Source organism: Amphiprion ocellaris, chromosome 15 (genome assembly GCF_022539595.1).
Source record: "Amphiprion ocellaris isolate individual 3 ecotype Okinawa chromosome 15, ASM2253959v1, whole genome shotgun sequence".
Lineage (NCBI taxonomy): Eukaryota > Metazoa > Chordata > Actinopteri > Pomacentridae > Amphiprion > Amphiprion ocellaris.
This window is the reverse complement of record NC_072780.1, coordinates 28244242-28261733: the sequence shown is the minus strand read 5'-3', so window position 1 is coordinate 28261733 and position 17492 is coordinate 28244242. Positions and strand designations below refer to the sequence as shown.

The following is a 17492-nucleotide window of genomic DNA, read 5'->3' as shown; positions in this document are numbered from 1 at the left end:
TTGCAGGCCAATAATTTTGGCAATTCTTGCTGAAATAACCTCAAATTTTCACAGAATGTATAGAAACAGATCAAGATTTTATATTTAATGTTTTAATTTTGTCCTGTTTTCAGGTTGAGCCATGCTGTTCACTCCCAAAGAGAAGTCATATTGCATCTTGGAATATCCTCGTACACAGTCACCCAAGACGAGTCACAGGCGGTGCACATATTCAACATTTAGGAAATCGCTCCCATAATAAATGTATGATGTTCAACACCTAAACTGTTCAATTTCACTGAGCTAGACTTAGCAGTTTTCAAGATAATTGCTTTTAAAATTATGTCAAATTTTTTGGGAGACTCTGTACAATACCTGCACTTAATTCCTTAATTCACTTAATAATTAAGGGGCAGACAGTCTGGTTTGTAGCTTCTCCAGGCTTCCTCCTAACCAGTAAGTTGGCTGGAGTGTACATCAACTGAATATTGGATTCATTCAAGAGAACCTTAGCCCAATCATCAACAGTCCAATCCTTGTGATCCCCAGCAAAGAGTAACCAGACTTCCCTCTGCCTTTCATTGATGAAGGGCTTCTTCCTGCCCTGTGAGACTTCAGACCAGCTTCAAGTAGACGGTTTGAACAAGTCACATTTCTCCACAGTGTCCACTCATTTTTAAGGTCCCTGGAGGTCTGACCACGATTCCTGACACAGGAACAGATGAGTGCACAGTCATCTCATGGGGTAGAAAGATGTCTCCTGCTGTGACCAGCTAGCAGTTTGGTAGAACCATGTTGGGCTTGTTTTTTCTTGGTGTAATGAACGGCTGTCTTGGAGATCTTCAGTTTATTCGCTACCTGTCTCTTACTCATGCCAATTTCCAGCAGTGTCAACATGGCTGCCTTTGTAGCTTCACATAATTCTTTAGTTTTAGGTATTAAGTGAGAGCTGACAACTTCTGAGTTGTGCTACGGCTTGAATGTAATCAGGAAACCACTCCAGGCTTTTGCATGTGCAGTGCTGCTAATGACATGAAATGGCCTCATATATACCCTGGGAATACAATTAAGCTTAAGCATGTCAAATAGGACGTAAAGTATTATCTAATCAGCTGCATTTTTTGTCATGTTCATTGTATTTTTCAGGTATTATACCTTTAGTGGTACAAGACATTAAAATGAACGAGAAATTGAAGAAAACAAGGGTGGTCTAATCATTTTTTCCATGATTGTATATATATTTATGTCAACTTTTTCCATGATATATAGTATATTCCTGATAGAGTGTATTCTATATTGCATATCTGCACTGTAATGTCGTGTATTGCAATGTTTGGTAGCTTTAAATTATTGACTTACTGTATTATCTTTGGGTTAATTTTTGATCACTTAATTCGTTGTTCTTGTTACTTTAAGCCATCTTCAGGTTTAGTTAACTTTTTCCTACTCCTTCAAAATCAGTAAGCTAAGTAAACTAATTTACTTGTTTTGTTTTCGCTAGCTAAAAGAAACACAGTTTGTTCCTTATATGTAATAAGAAGAGCTTGCTTTGTCCTACCTATACCCAAAAATGATGGCTAACGATATAAACTCTATATAAACTCTACAGAGCCTATAGATATTTGAATGTGAGTCTGTGTCGCCGCCTGGCGGACAAACTGGAAACTACAACAACAGAAATCCATCATGGCGGCGGCCACAAGGCTCATATCAAGGTTGACGCTGGTCACTGGTTAGTTTCTCCTTTATCACGAATCCTTCACTATGTTTACAAAGATAAACAGAAAACCAGTCTGAACTAGTGATGGTGAAATCGAAGCTTCATGAAGCAGTGAACCACTTTGACACAACTGCTTCAAGACTGACACACTGCTTCGAAGCATTTGACACAACCAGAGAGTCATGTAAGAGTTTAACCAGCACACACTGAGGGAGGCTGAAGTAATGAGTCTGCAGGGGGAGACGAGGACTGTTCATAGAAAAGAAAGAGGGGAAACAAAACGTGCAGCAGCAGGATTCTAACTTATATGTCAAAGGAGTAAAGTATGTCCTAGAAAATGTTGTGGATTTTGACTTCAGTGGAAACAAAATGTGTTTTTCACACCTGCATATGGGTCAGCAGCTTCTTTATATTGGTTTTTGTCAACATGTCCACCACAGCTGCTTTTCATGTAAATTTAAGTAGCAATAATGACCTCAGAGTGAAGACAGAGTTCACCCAGGAGCTTTGGATATATTTGAAAAGAAGATCAATAAATGAGGACAGACTGACAAACTGGACAGAAGATTAACTTTTATTATAGATGTTTTCATTACTTCTCTGGTTCCATCTTCCATTTAAAATGTTTTAATATTTAAAGAAAGCAACATTAAGTTAGATATAATAACATCTAAACGTACTTCCGGTAGGAATTTCTAATTAAAATAAAACGCTCTAATGGCGAGATGTTTGTTAGTGAGGACGGTCACAGTAGTCAGTGTTTTATGACTTCCTCTGTCGGCAATGAACTCAAAGTGATGGCTAACGATTAAAAATATAAACTCTGCAGAGTCAATGTCTTCATTATCTGAAAAAAGTTGTAAAGATAATCTTTTTCTAGCTTCCGTTCTTCCTCTGCTGAAAACCTGACATTTGAATGTGAGTCTGTGTCGCCGCCTGGAGGACAAACTGGAAACTACAACAACAGAAATCCATCATGGCGGCGGCCACAAGGCTCATATCAAGGTTGACGCTGGTCACTGGTTAGTTTCTCCTTTAACACGAATCCTTCTCTGTGTTTACAAAGATAAACAGAAAGGTAGTCTGTATGTTGTTTATTTTATTGTTGTTATTGCTGTTTTTAACGTGGTGCTAATTATCGCAGCTAAACGAGCTAACAGCTGCCTCTGCTGCAGATATGAACTCTAAGAGAAAGTTTAGTAAAGTTTGAAAGTTTGTCTTAGTACTATTAATTAGATCCGTATCTCAAAAATACTTTTATCGATCATTTTTCCCATATTATTCCCTCAAGTGATAGTTTTGTCTATGAAATGGCTGAAAATAATGAAACGTGTCTCTGAGAGTCTAAATCTTCCATCGACAGTTCAAACCAGCGATATTCACTTTACAGTCATGTAAATTACAGTAAATCATCGTGTAGGAGAAGCCTCAGACAGTGAATATTCAACATTTTTGCTTGAAGAATCACAAAAATGAGTAAATAATTATCAAAATCCACACCGATCAATCCTTATCTTTGACTGTTTTATGACTGGTTAATTATTAAATGGGCTGGAGGTTCAGGATGCAGAATAACAACAGATACAGTTCAAATGCACAGAATGATTCAGTACAGAGATTAATGTTAAAAGCTCAGTGGCAATGCAAGGCTGACACAAAGAGGTGTGCTTAGGTGAATATTTTCTTTTAGTATTAAAACATTTTAAATGGAAGCCTGAACCAGAGAGGTGATGAAAACATCTCTAGTTAAAGTTTGTCTCCTGTCCAGTTTGTCAGTCTGTCCTCATTTATTGATTTTCTTTTTATCAAATGTATCCAAAGCTCCTGGGTGAACTCTGTCTTCACTCTGAGGTCATTATTGCCTCATAAATTCACATGAAAAGCAGCTGTGGTGGACATGTTGACAAAAAGAATATAAAGAAGTGGCAGGTGTAAAAAACACACTTTGTCAAAATCCACAACATTTTCTGGGAAACAGACAAATTTTATGTTAGAATCCATTTTTTGTTTCCCCTCTTTCTTTTCTGTGAACAGCGCTCGTCTTTACAAACCCTTATTGAACCTTAAACTTCTGTCCTCAGACTGTGATCTAGTTAAATCAACTCTGAAGTGAAAAAGTGAATCAACCAGTGAAGTTTTGTTTTATTTTTGATGAAACATTTCAGCTGTAATATAAATAATAAAACAGTGTCATTTGTCCTTTTATTGGCCTTTCAAGATGTAAGCACACTGAGTTGTGTTTCGGTTGAAAGTTAAATTTGGATCTGATTAATGCAGTTAAAATGATAAATGTTGTCATGTTTGAGGTTGTGATTTAAATGTAAATGGATTTTAAACTGCACATGGAGGCCTGAATAAGAATATGTTTAGCTCAGGTTAGTCCTCTGAGGACATTAATCTTCATTAATTCATGTCTCAACCTCTTGTATTTTCTTTGACATCCGTCCTCTCTGACTTCATGCTCCTCTCTTCCACCCAGGAGGAGGCAGTGGGATTGGACGGGCGGTCTGCCAGCGTTTTGCCTCTGAAGGTGCTTCTGTGGTGGTCGCTGACATCAGTGAGGAGTCGGCCAATGAGACGCTGGGGAGCCTGTCAGGTGACCTGAGAGGTCAGGTTCACATGGCGGCTGTGGTGGACGTGTCCTCGAAGGAGAGCATAAAGAAGCTGGTAACAAGTATACAGGTGTGAAACACAGGAGAGAGTCCTGCTTTAAGTGCTGCATGTTTCCTGTTTTCCTTTAACTCTCATCTCTCCCTCCAGACTCATTACTTCCAGCCTCCCTCGGTGTGTGTGAACGCAGCAGGCATCACTCAGGACGACTTCCTGCTCAGCATGGAGGAGGAACACTTTGACAGAGTCATCCAGGTCAACCTGAAGGTAAGCAGCTGTCGGCTCCATCACTGATCAGAGGCTTCAGCCTGTTTCTGAATGATGTTAACAGCAAAATAAAACCAAACTGGAGCTGATTCCAGACCAGTTTTCACCTTTAAATCTTCAACAAACTAAAAGTCACATCACTTAGAGATTAAATATAGAGCTGTGAACAAACATTTACATACACCTGTATAGACCATGTTTATTGTGGCAGTTTAGAACTTAAAATGACTCTTACAACTGTTTATTTTTTATGTGGATCAATTAATTAAAACACGTACAACTTTATTACAAAAAACAATCTTGCATTCTGGTTCTTTCATAGATTTACTTTAGGTTTTCTGACACTATGAAAAAATCAGCTGGGTCAAAAATATACATACAGCAACTTCAATCATCAGTTTTGCTGATGTAGAAAGCTGTTCTAATCATATTTTCTCAGTTTTATTGCCTCTTAACTTCTCATTAGTGATTATGATCGACTACAGCTGCTGACTCCTCTGAGCCCATTTGATCCACTCATTCGATTCAGCCACAAACACTGCAGTGGGAAACTCTAAGGAGCTCAGCAAAGATCTGAAAAAGGAATATCATTGACTTGAATAAGTCAGAAAGTTACTTGGAGCGTTTTAAAAGCAGCATCTGAGTAAACCAATGTTTGTAAGTATGAAGTCCATGGTGTAGTTGTGTTACTGCAACAATCAGGAAGAAAACACAAACTATCACCTGCTGCTGAGAGACAACTGGTCAGTATAGTCAAGACTCAACCAAGAATCAGTAAAAAGTAGGTCTGAATGAATGATCAGCTGCTGGAACACAGCTGTCAGTATCCAGTGTTTTACATCAACATGAGCTGAGAGGCTCCATGAAGAAGGAAGTTCTTCCTCTAGTTTCACCTTAAAGCTGAAGTGAGAGACTTCAGTTTGTGTTTTTACAGGTTTCTGGTATCAAACTTAGAGAAATGTTCTAAATGTATCACTTTATAGCAAAGTAGAAGCTCATACTTTAAATCCTCTTTTCCCTTTTCTGTTAGCTGTTGATGTTGAACTGCCTCCTTCCACAATGAAACCAAACTGAAGCTGAATCCAGACAGTTTTACACCTTTAAACCTTCAACAAGCTAAAATACATCTGCTGCATTATATCATCCACCTCCATTTCTGTTGAAAGCTTAGTTCTGAATGTTGAGTGACAGGACAGAGTGGAGGGATTTATTTGGTCACCTTTCGTCTTGTGTCTGTCTCAGGGTTCGTTCTTGGTCACTCAGGCTGTTTCTCAGGCTCTGGTGGCCTGTGGAGCCTCCAAAGGATCCATCGTCACTGTGGGCAGCATCGTGGGGAAGGTGAGGAGCCAGCACTGCCTGAGCCACATTTTCAACATGAAGCTGGAGATTATGAGCCTTTATGCAGAAATGCTGAACACGTTAGCTGTTTTCAGCCTCAATCTGTCTGGAGTTTGTTTGCAGTGGAGCTCAAATGGACCAATTAGAAGAAGGGCAGATAAAAATAGATAGAAAAACAGAGAATGGTTTTTAAAATTTCAACTCTGTTCAAAAGTTTAGTGTCACCCAAACAGTTTCATGTTTTCCATGAAAACTCACACTTTTATTCATGTGCTAACATTACTGCACAAGGGTTTTCTAATCATCAATGAGTCTTTCAACACCATTAGTTAACACAATGTAGCATTAGAACACAGGAGTGATGGTTGCTGGAAATGTTCCTCTGTACCTCTATGGAGATATTCCATTAAAAATCAGCTGTTTCCAGCTAGAATAGTCATTTACCACATTAACAATGTCTAGACTGGATTTATCATTCATTTAATGTTATCTCCATTGAAAATAACTGCTTTTCTTTCAAAAATAAGGACATTTCTAAGTGACTCAGAACTTCTGAACGGTAGTGTACATCTTCTAGTTGTCTGTCTCACCTCATAGTGTGACATCCCTTCAGTAACATGAACACACGTGATGATGCTTGAACCAATAAAACGTCACGTTTAGAAACATGGCATTCATTTCTCAAATGGGTTGAAATCTTCATTTAATTTGAACAACTCATCATTTATTTTTCATAACAGGTTGCACTGTGATATTGAGGAGATGAGGAGGAATATGTTCCTCAGGTTTAGAGAGAAATGGTCTGTTGATATCGTAGCGTCTTGTAAAGAATAGATGTAGTGTGGAGCTTCATGTGAAGTATAATTTAAGCAGGAGACAGAGATCCCTGTGTGCACAGTTACACTCAGGAACTTTCCCAGTAGCTTTAGAGACTGGGAGGTTTAATGCTGCTCCAGAGAAGGACAGACTTTGTTTTCTGTGTGATTTAGGTGAAGTTGAAAATGTGGTTCATTTGTTTCCCTCCAAACCACAATGATGCAGTTATTTCTGATAAACAACAATAAATGATTCACTTTGGAGCAGAAAAAGAAGGTGGTGCATCATCAGCTTCAACCAGTTCATGGTTTTTGCTGCAGCAAGTCAGTGTTTTACTCATCAAGCATCAAGTATCAAAGGCCTGTTAGTTCAGGTTTAGTCTGAATGGTTCACTGGATATTAGAAGGAAAATGTTTATCTGATTGAGAATATTGTTTAGTTACCACATGTCCAGTTTAAGGGTTAGGGTTAGTATTTGGGAATATTTCCATTAAATATGCTTTTATTTTGACACAGCCACAAGCAGTTCTTTATACTTAAACTTTAGAGTGTTTCTGTCACTAAAACCAGAAACTTTCGAGGCTTTTCTCTCTGGCAGACTTTATAAATCCACATCGTCCGTGTGGTTCAGTTTATTTACATCATTTTACTACAAAATAGGGAAGCAGTTGAAGAAGTTACAGACGTCACTGAAGTTTTCTGATCAACTTTTATCAAAGTATAAGTTTCATCAAGGGTGTCTTTTTGTTATTAAACACATAACTACTTGTTAAAGCAGCTTTTCTAGTCCTCTGTGAGGTTTAAACCTGCAGTGATTCAACATCTGATTCCTCCTTGTGTCTGTGTTGGTGATGTTTGCAGGTGGGAAACCTCGGACAGGCAAATTATGCTGCTTCTAAAGCCGGAGTGCAGGGTTTAACCAGGACGGCTGCCAAAGAGCTCAGCAGGTGAGAAGAAGACGATGCATCGTGGAAACACTGAGGCACACAGAGCTGATTGAATTCAAATCATTTATTTAATATTTATTTGTTTTGTCTCCCTCCAGGTTTGGGATTCGCTGTAACTGTGTGCTGCCAGGTTTCATATCGACTCCAATGACGGAGAAAGTACCAGAGAAGGTTATTAGCAAGGTACAACACACACACACACACACACACACACACACACACACACCCACACCCACACACACATTTAAATAAAATGTAAAATTCTGTTTCCTTTTTTACAAGCTTCAGTACAGTTACCCAGTTAAAAAAAAACAGCTACATTTTATTTTATTTTTCACTTCTTCCTTTGTAGCAGCCGTCATTAAAGGGTAGTTTTACCTAAACTATCCAAGAACCAGACATTTTTGCAGCAGACGTCTTGGAGATCTTTACCATCACAGTAACAAATAAAACCAAAACTATCTTCAGGGCTCGATAGCTGAAGGCTGACGACTAGAAAACTGTTTTAGGGTTCGGCTGCTTGGATTTGTTTAAACTGATCCTTGAATAAAATCTCCAGCAAACTGAAGACAGTCTTTCTCTCCTACAGAACTTTTATTTTTTTTTTATGACAGAATAATAAAACTGCAGATTGATCACTGACGGTACAGAACTGAGCTGCTGAATCTTAACCAGTAAAAAGGTTTGAACTCTTCACTGGTTTCAGCCTTTTTTGCACCGGCTTCCACTACATTTTACAGTCAACTTTAAGATTGTTTTAATTACTTACAGACGCTCCAGGGTCTGAATGCTTACAGTCTCTCAGATCTTTAACCCCGTGGCAGTGGCTTCTTTTAAATCTAAGCTTAAACTTACCTTTTCCGCACTGCTTTTCCTGATTTTACCTGATTCTGGTAAAATCCGATCAGGAATCCATGAATCAGGATTCATGGACTTTGGCTTCTTTTAATACTTTTATTCTTTTATCATGGTCTGTTTATATGATGATGTGTGCTTACTACATGGAGCATTTTGTTTTAATACGTGTATTATAATCTTTATTACAGTGATGTCCTCCTAAAATCTATTTCTTGCTGTGTTTTGTGTCTTTCAGATGCAGTCCTTGGTGCCTCTGGGAAGAATGGGTGAACCTGCAGGTCAGTTAATGCGAATATTATTCAAATTAAACTGATTGTTTTCACTGCATGTCTTTTATTCAGAGTATAAACGGTCCAAATCTCAGATTCCTTTTTTTAAATAAATCTTTCTCATTCTGTCCTCCAGAGGTCGCTGATGTTTGTGCCTTTCTAGCTTCAGATGATTCTCGATACGTCACAGGAGCCAGTATTGAAGTGACAGGTACAGTAAGATTCAGCTCTCTGCCAGCTTCTCTACAAACATTTCATACCACATACTTTGTACCACTCAGCTAAACTTTTATCTGGTTCAAACTTGTGTGTCTTTCTTTGCCAGGTGGACTTTTTATTGGCTAAACCAGCTGTCATCAGGAGGCTAGTTTCTTTATAATTAATTCTGAAATGATTCTAACTTTTAGTGGCTCTTTAATCAGAATAGCTGTGTGTGCTGTATGTATGTTTGTAAATCTGGCTGTGAACATGTACTGTACAGTGTAAAGCCACATTTTGTACAAAATAAACAGCTAAATCTAGTGTTTGTGTCCCAGATATTGAAACAAATCTATAAAATTGTAGATTAAAAATATTATTTACCTCTCAAGTGTCCACCAAGCCTTGACAGACCACTAGCATTTCAACCAACCACTCCAGATATTTTTCAGAGGGTGACCACCACAGCTTCTTCACATGTTCTCTGAGAGCCGTTATGCAGTTTATTTGGATGTTGGCACCAAAACACTGATTAATTAAACAGCTAAATGGGATTTGAACCAATGATCTTTGCATTTTTCAGGTGTTACAGGCAGGTGCTCAACTCATTCAGCCACAAAGTCGTTCTCCTCTCAGTTTATAGATCCCAGTTTATTTTAGGTGCTGCCCATGTTTTTTTAAAAAGAAAAAAGAAATCAGTTGTAAAAGTCAGAAGCCACAGAAATGTTTCACAGTGAGTTATCGGTTAGCAGACGCTGGTTCTCACGGTGCTAAACATGCAAGTCGGGTTTTGGAAATCGAACCCATAATTTGAAAGATTATGTAGCAGAACTTTATGTTCCTTCTGAGCCAATAACAGCAGTGAGGGAAAGATTCAATCGCTCTGCAGCAAAGGACGATGAATTAGTATCTTCTTTACTGACTGCAGTTGAAATTTAGTGCCTGAGAAAACCAAAGGACAAGAATCATTATCATCTGAGAAAACACCACTTTTTGCACCATCTTTTATCAAAGGTCTGGGGAGATTAAGATGAACTGAAGGTGACAACAGCCTTAGGTTCAATTCTTACTCCCACAACAACAACATCAAGAGGAGGAACTGCTAAACAATCCACAGAAATGATCAAAAATATCTACTAGAAATACATGGTAAGATTTAAACTGACCATCAAGCTTAGTATAAGCTGCATTATTTAACAAGAAAAGCACTTAGAGAGTTCAGTACTTCACCAATGCTGCTCAGTCGTTGTAAAATTTCTGATGAATGTCTCAATAAGTCTGCAGCGGTGGATTTTAGTAGGATCGCAATCATGTGATCGTCAGCAGGCAGCTGATGTAGTGTTCACTTGTCATAGTTACAGTGATGTGCCGTTATCTTACAATGATACAGAAATCTTTAACAAATCCGTGGATCCAGACTATGAGTTGCATCACTGCCAAAATCTAATCAGTTGGTCCTTGTGTCATTTCCGACCTTCCCTGAAAATTTCATCCAAATCCGTTATTCTGTTTTTGAGTAATGTTGCTAACAGACAGACGGACTAACAGACAAACGTATGCCGATCATCACAGAAATCCGTAATTAAACTTGCTGATTCACAAAGCAAACCATATGTTTTACATTTACATTAATAAGCAAATAATTAAACAGACAAATACCACACAAACTAAAAAGGTATGTATTGTCTGTCTTAAAGTAAAGCACAAAAACTTAAATAGAAACCAACAAAACTGACTACAGCACTTGTTATCTCTGCGTTTAAATTTCCTGATCAAATGGGAAACACTGATGCCTTGTGGCCACACTGATGAGCACGGTTTGGAAAAAAAACAAAAGTCAAGCAGCTCTTTTTAAAAAGATTATATATTACAGAAACAAAAACTTTTAAAAACATTACTTACAGACATTATAAAATAATACTTTTTTCTCTTTTCAGCACCATATTTTTTTTATGTTGAAATGCCTTCAACACAATCGCAAATAGTTGAGGTCATTCTCTCTGGAGAAAGACAGATTTTTCTGGTTTTAGGTTTTGGCCATCCCTCCCCAGTTTCCTGCTACATATAAAAAAGACAATCACATAAGAAACAAACAAATAAAACCCTAGAATGAAATCACCCCATCATCTTGTCTCCTCCCTCTCACAGCCTTTCTCTCCCCCGCTGTGCTCTCAGGTGGAGATTTAAAAGATCCTTGAATTCGGTATTTTAGCACCTCAGTCCAGATATAGAAAGATAAATGCAGGGGCCGAGTTTAAACTGTATCTCTGTGATGCATTTCAAACCGAGCCTGAAAACCAAGACAGCAGCAACGACAAGGAAGTGTGACAGAACTGGAGAGTCACCATTTAATCATTACAGTGGAAGCAAAATTTAACAGCACAGTACAGGTGATGAAAACACTAAAAAGGGATATTACAATAAAATGTGGCCACAGATAGTTTGGTTGTACAAAAGGAGTTTGGACAGGGTGTAAACAGAAGCACCATAACTCAGACTGACAGTGAGTTTAACACGGAAGTCACTCGCTTTACTCGACCTTCAAGTGTCAGCTGCAGGAAATAAATACAAATGAAATACACCACATTTGGCTGAAATATTTGTTGGTTCTTGTTTTTTTTTTCTTTTTTAAATCTCAAAGCACCCTGTTTGTTTTAAATAAATACAATAGAATATCACTATTTCTGTACAAATGGAATGTAATGCACATCTTCCCCAGTGAAAAGCTTCATGAAATTGTAAAAACAGGCTAAAGAAAGTGGAAGACTCAGAGTGAATGCTAAAACCTTTTGACGCTTTTGTGTAATTAGCACCTTGCCACACAGTTTCTTTCAGTAAAGCATGCGTTTTATTCACTGCTGCAGAAAACAGGAGGGAACTTTGAGTCTCATATACATATTTAAACCCTGACGATGTCCTGTGCTCAGATGCTAAATCAGAAAAAGTGTGTTCTGGATGGAAAACAATAATCAAAGCACCCAGAAAGTGACTCAGCAAATACTGAACTGGAGTGTGGTAGCGACCCTGGTAGTCTGATCCGTGATTTAAAGGAGAATCAGCTCTTTTCAAAGGCACCAGTAATATGCAAATACAAGAGCATCACATTTAGCACAGCTTACAAAAATAATGGCTTTAATTTCACTGATCTAGATATGAACACGTCTCCTCTCCTGCCTCACTGCATGCACAAACAGACTGTCTAACGTTAAATTAAGAATTCAAAGACTGAAAGAGAAGAAGGACAAGAAAAAGAAGAAAAAAGTAGAAAAAGAGAAACATCGGAAGGTGGAGGAGGAACCACCGCCTATTAAGCCGCCCAAGACCCCCAAAATCACCAAGACTCCAAAACCTAAGAGCAACCGAGGTGTGAGCTGTCCAGTAATGCCAATAAAGAAAGCACCGAGCAAGAAGAACAACAAGAACAAGTGAGTAGTGACACCTACTGGATGGTGTAGGAACTGAAAGTATGTTGTTCATGCTGCATGAGCTGGAAGATGTTGAAAAGTTTGGATGTTACTGTAATTTAAAATGAGTATCTGTGAGATTCCATTACAGACTTTCATGACCATGATCCTGTTTTGCTGCCACTTTGTGAGTCGACCTTCCCTCAGTCATCTGCTAACAGTTTCTCCTGTGTTTCACCAGATCCAAAAAGGGCGGCATGACGTTTAACGTGCCTCAGCCGGTCCACGAGCCCATAGTGAGTCATTTTGACTCTGATGAAGAGGAGGAGACGGCACCCATGTCGTATGATGAGAAGCGTCAGCTCAGCCTGGACATCAACAAGCTGCCTGGTGAGAAGCTGGGCCGCGTCGTTTACATCATCCAGTCCCGGGAACCGTCGCTGCGAGACACCAACCCCGAGGAGATCGAGATAGACTTTGAGACGCTGAAGCCGTCGACGCTGAGGGAGCTGGAGAGATACGTCATGACGTGTCTGAGGAAGAAACCTCGAAAGCCATATGGTTAGTATTTGTTGGATTTTGTTTTTAGTGCTCCATAATCAGGCAATCTTGTGCTGACTTTTTTATTTAAATGTTCATGTTATTGCTAATGTCTCGTGAGTCTTTAATTAGTCAGAAACAGACTTTATGCTGAGTCTTTGTGAGGCCTTCTAAGTACACAGAGCACCTGAGCTCAGCAGCCTCGACATGTTCACATGTATCACACTGTACCCCACTGAGTGATAATAGGACTTGTCTGTGTTTCTGCAGCAAATAAAAAGAACAGTGCTGGCAAGTCCCGGGAAGAACTTGCTCTGGAGAAACAAATGGAGCTGGAGAGAAGGCTGATGGATGTCAGTGGTCAACTCAACTCTGGAAAGAAGCCTCCGAAGACCAAACGTAAGTCCTGCATTCTGCTTTACAGTGTTATTTAACAGTAATGCTAATTTAAAGTGTGTGGATGTTGGAGAATACGATGGAATATCAAGATGTGATTTGTTCACACGTAAAACTAACATTTTGACAGAAACCTATCCAAATTTATTATTTATCATGCAGTGAACTGTTGAAAACAATATTTAGTGCGTAAATAGTTTTTGTTTACCTCAGGTACATTATATGAATCAAAAGCCGGTTGTGCAGCACATGTTGACGTTGTCGTTTGCTTTTCCAGCAGAGAAACCTGCAACTGAAGCCCACACCCAGCCGTCACGCCTCAGCGCCAGTAGCTCCTCATCGGACTCCTCTTCATCCTCCTCATCGTCCTCATCCTCAGACACAAGCGACTCAGACTCCGGCTGAGCGTTGGACCGTTTCCTTACTAAGGGGTCATGTGAGGAACCCTGGGAGTTTCTGTTCCCACCGAGTGGACTGAACTGTAGTAGAGCTGCTGACGACGGAGCCGCAGGGCGGATCAGACCAGACCAGCACAAACTGGCCGACTCAACTTGTCAAACCGAGAAAGAGAGAGATGGGGCTTTCCCTGCGCTCAGCTCATTCATCCAGACCTGCACACAGAAACCCTGAGGATGGATGTGAACGGAGGAATAGAGGAGACTCAGTGTGAAGTCCTGCTGTTCTCTGGAGAACCGGCCTCGCTGGGTGGAGTGAGGGACGCTCCATCTCCTGTACATGCAGGAGAAGATCATACGTTGGAGGGATAAGGGTGCTAGAGCCAGAATCTGTCTCACTTCTGGAGATAATTTCCCTTCTTAGCGTGCTCCCTGTCTTTATGCTGTATAGATAAGGTGTACAGTTATATAAATATCTATTTTCTTTTATAAAGAAGCATTTTATGGAGCTAATTTATTCCCTCATTCTGGGAACGATCGAACTGGTGTGGGCGGAGATGTGTTTTAGTTTTTGTTTAGTTTTTTTCTGGAGTGATGAAGAGGGGAAATGTGTTTCTGTGTGTCTGTGCGTGTGTGTGTGTTTGTATGAATGTGTCACGTATGTGTTTGCATGCACATGCGCGAGTGTGAGATCCGGCACCACAAGTGCAGCCTTGTGAAGTTCCTCATTGTTTTGACGCAGGCGTTGAAAATCTGTCTGCACACAGAAGCACCTTGGTTCAGTAGAATACAGAATGCATGCAATACAGAGGAGCTGACAGACATCTGCATACTCATGTACGACTTCCCTGCATCCCTGTGTCCTCATGTACCCTCACACAGGGTCGGCCACTGTACAGAAATGTGACGTAGTTGCAGTTTGTACGTAAATATTTCTGTTGTCGGCTGTCTTTTTCATCCATTTCTCTGTAAACATGTTGCTTTTTTTTCTTCTTGTGACCAATCTGCTAATAAATTGTGAGGACGCGTCTCGTCCACTCACCCGTGCCCAAATAACATCCTGGTTCTTTGGATTTCTTTTACTGTTTAACTTCAGTCTCAAAACATTCGACTCCACGTTACAAAGAAAAGGTTTTGCTGTTTCTTATGTTCAGTATTTGATTCAAGTAGGAAACGTTTTGGGTTAAATCCTCCACTTCTGGTGTCACAAAAGCAAAACTGCTTTGTCTTTAAAACTGTTTGGCCTTTGAGATCTGTGGCAGCTCAAAGTTTGATCTTGTGTATTAGCTGGGTTTTGTTAGGTTTACTTATTTGTGTGATTAGAAACTTTAGTAACACCAGGATGGGAAATTGTTACCGGCTGCTGTTGGTGAGATTTTCTCTAAACAGTTTGTTTTTAAAGAAAGTCAGTGAAAACATGGAAGTGGCTTATTGAGTTTTGGGATCCAGTGAACAGAAGATGGTTTAATGTTTTGAGTATTAATGATGCACTGTTTGTTTTGGTGGTACTACTAAACAATTTTGTGATTTTTAGGTGAGCTGTGTTTCTTTTTGGTTTTTCTAAAATCGCCTGTGACTTGAGATTGGACTGTTGTTTGTCTGCAACTGATTATTTATTCAGGAGGAATCTGAAAGGAGACACTTTTCTCGTAATCCTGAAAGGTTTTAAGTGGAAGTTTATGAATTATGCACAGATTAACTGTCAGGATTGTAGAAGTGTACATATTTTACAGTCTCGATCTTTGAGCATGTTTTTGTTTTTTCTTCGGTAACTTAGATTTTTTTTTTGTCCTGCAAAGATTTTTTTAAGACAAAATCCTCCAGTTGTCGGTTTCACTCTTCTGAAGTTTGTCAGGAATCTAAATGCCTCTGTACTCCATCATTTCATCTGAACATCTGTACATAAATAAACAGACACATGTTCATCTTTTCACTGACTGTGGGAATATTTCATTTACAGATTATTTTAGGAACATGCAGCATGAAATAATAGGAATGCTTGAAAACAGAGACACTACTGTTAGAAAGATGAATTAAAGTGTAAAGTTTACTCATCCAACAGGGAAAATATTGGGAGAGCAACCCAGGTATCTTTTTGATTCCAGCTTTCTTATTCTGGAAATACTGAAATAAAAACTTAAAAAGACAGAAATGGATGACAGTGAGTCTCTGGCTTTAAAAAAAAAAATCTGGTAATCAGATAAATATAAAAGCTGACGATCTGTTTTCAGTCAGATGATAATTTCGGTTGTTTTAAATATTAATTGTTATCAATATTAGTCATATTGCGAAACTTAGGCATCATCTACTGTGACAATGAAAAAAATGGTAAAATATTCTTTTAATTTCCTCAAATCAGTTATAAGGAAACGAACTTCATGTCATTTGTTTTTATTTTTTATCTGACTCTTGTTTCATTTTTCTCTGAGACTAACTGATGATTGTTTCAGCTTTTTATCTCATTTATTCTAACATTTTCAAATCTACAGGAGAGAACAAATTGCCAAAATTCTCCCTTTATGTCCCTGCTGAGCTGCAGCTGAGTTTATACCTGATTCTGTCTAATTAGTGCAAAAAACCAACTCCAGCTGCTTCTCATTTATTGTTGGATTTATGAGACATCGATTAGAGAAAGTAAAATGCAGATCCAACTTCAGAAAACAAGATCAGAATATGTAACACAACTGCTCCTATAACATCTGTTTGGTCATTTAATGTTGACTTTAGTATGTTTTTTTTAACTTAAAGGTTAGATATCGTAAAGTAAGAACTTCTAAAATACAGGGTGTCCCAAAAAACTTGACATCATTTTGCAGGCCAATAATTTTGGCAATTCTTGCTGAAATAACCTCAAATTTTCACAGAATGTATAGAAACAGATCAAGATTTTATATTTACTGTTTTTGTCCTGTTATCAGGTTGAGCCATGCTGTTCACTCCCAAAGAGAAGTCATATTGTGTCTTGGAATATCCTCGTACACAGTCACCCAAGACGAGTCACAGGCGGTGCACATATTCAACATTTAGGAAATTGCTCCCATAATAAATGTATGATGTTCAACACCTAAACTGTTCAATTTCACTGAGCTAGACTTAGCAGTTTTCAAGATAATTGCTTTTAAAATTATGTCAATTTTTCTGGGAGACCCTGTCCAATTCCTGCACTTAATTCACCTTAATATGCACTGGATGTCAGAGGGATTCTGCTGACAGGTGGATTAAAGACAGAAATGTACTGTACACACATAATTATTCACTGTGATGCATTTAATAGTCACATCTTCAGTATTTTACAGTTTCTACTTTTGCTTGTTTTCCTGCAAAAGAAGTTTAACTTTGAAAAAAATCCTCCTCAAGGACGACACTGATAATCAGAAGAAGCAAAGTCAGAAGTTACTCAGCAACAGCATCAGTTCTCGGCAACTAGACGGTAAGATTAATAAAAGCCACATTACTGCCAAATCTCTGCTTCATTTCTCAGTGAGATTTTTTTGTTGAGTGTTATTGTAGCCACCAGCTAAATGCAAGAAGAAAACAGAAGCTAAATTAACTTCACACATTAAATCAAAGGCATAATAAATATGACATTTAAAATATTTAAAAAAAAAAAAAAAATTCTACGATTAAAATCCCAAAATCTCAGGACTGAAACATAAAATTTGTCAAATTTATTATATTTATTAAATTTATCATTAAAGTATACATTGTATAAATCATGATAAATCATATACAAGATGACTTCCTAATACAAAGCC

At 38.5% G+C, this 17492-nt stretch overlaps 2 protein-coding genes across 2 annotated transcripts; both read left to right on the top strand.

Moving 5' to 3' along the window:
• The first annotated feature begins 2571 nt into the window (after positions 1–2571).
• Positions 2572–9326, top strand: hsd17b8 (hydroxysteroid (17-beta) dehydrogenase 8). The gene is made up of 9 exons (XM_023293751.3): positions 2572–2721; positions 4179–4381; positions 4460–4576; positions 5819–5914; positions 7592–7677; positions 7776–7860; positions 8771–8813; positions 8941–9015; positions 9130–9326. Exons 1-9 carry the CDS (start codon positions 2676–2678, stop codon positions 9147–9149), a joined length of 771 nt encoding a protein of 256 aa, XP_023149519.2. The 5' UTR covers positions 2572–2675; the 3' UTR covers positions 9150–9326.
• A 2851-nt stretch (positions 9327–12177) lies between these two features.
• On the top strand, positions 12178–15667 carry LOC111584596 (bromodomain-containing protein 2-like). Its single transcript, XM_055018093.1, has 4 exons — positions 12178–12427; positions 12648–12967; positions 13217–13345; positions 13620–15667. Exons 1-4 carry the CDS (start codon positions 12384–12386, stop codon positions 13745–13747), a joined length of 621 nt encoding a protein of 206 aa, XP_054874068.1. The 5' UTR covers positions 12178–12383; the 3' UTR covers positions 13748–15667.
• Positions 15668–17492: the final 1825 nt, after the last annotated feature.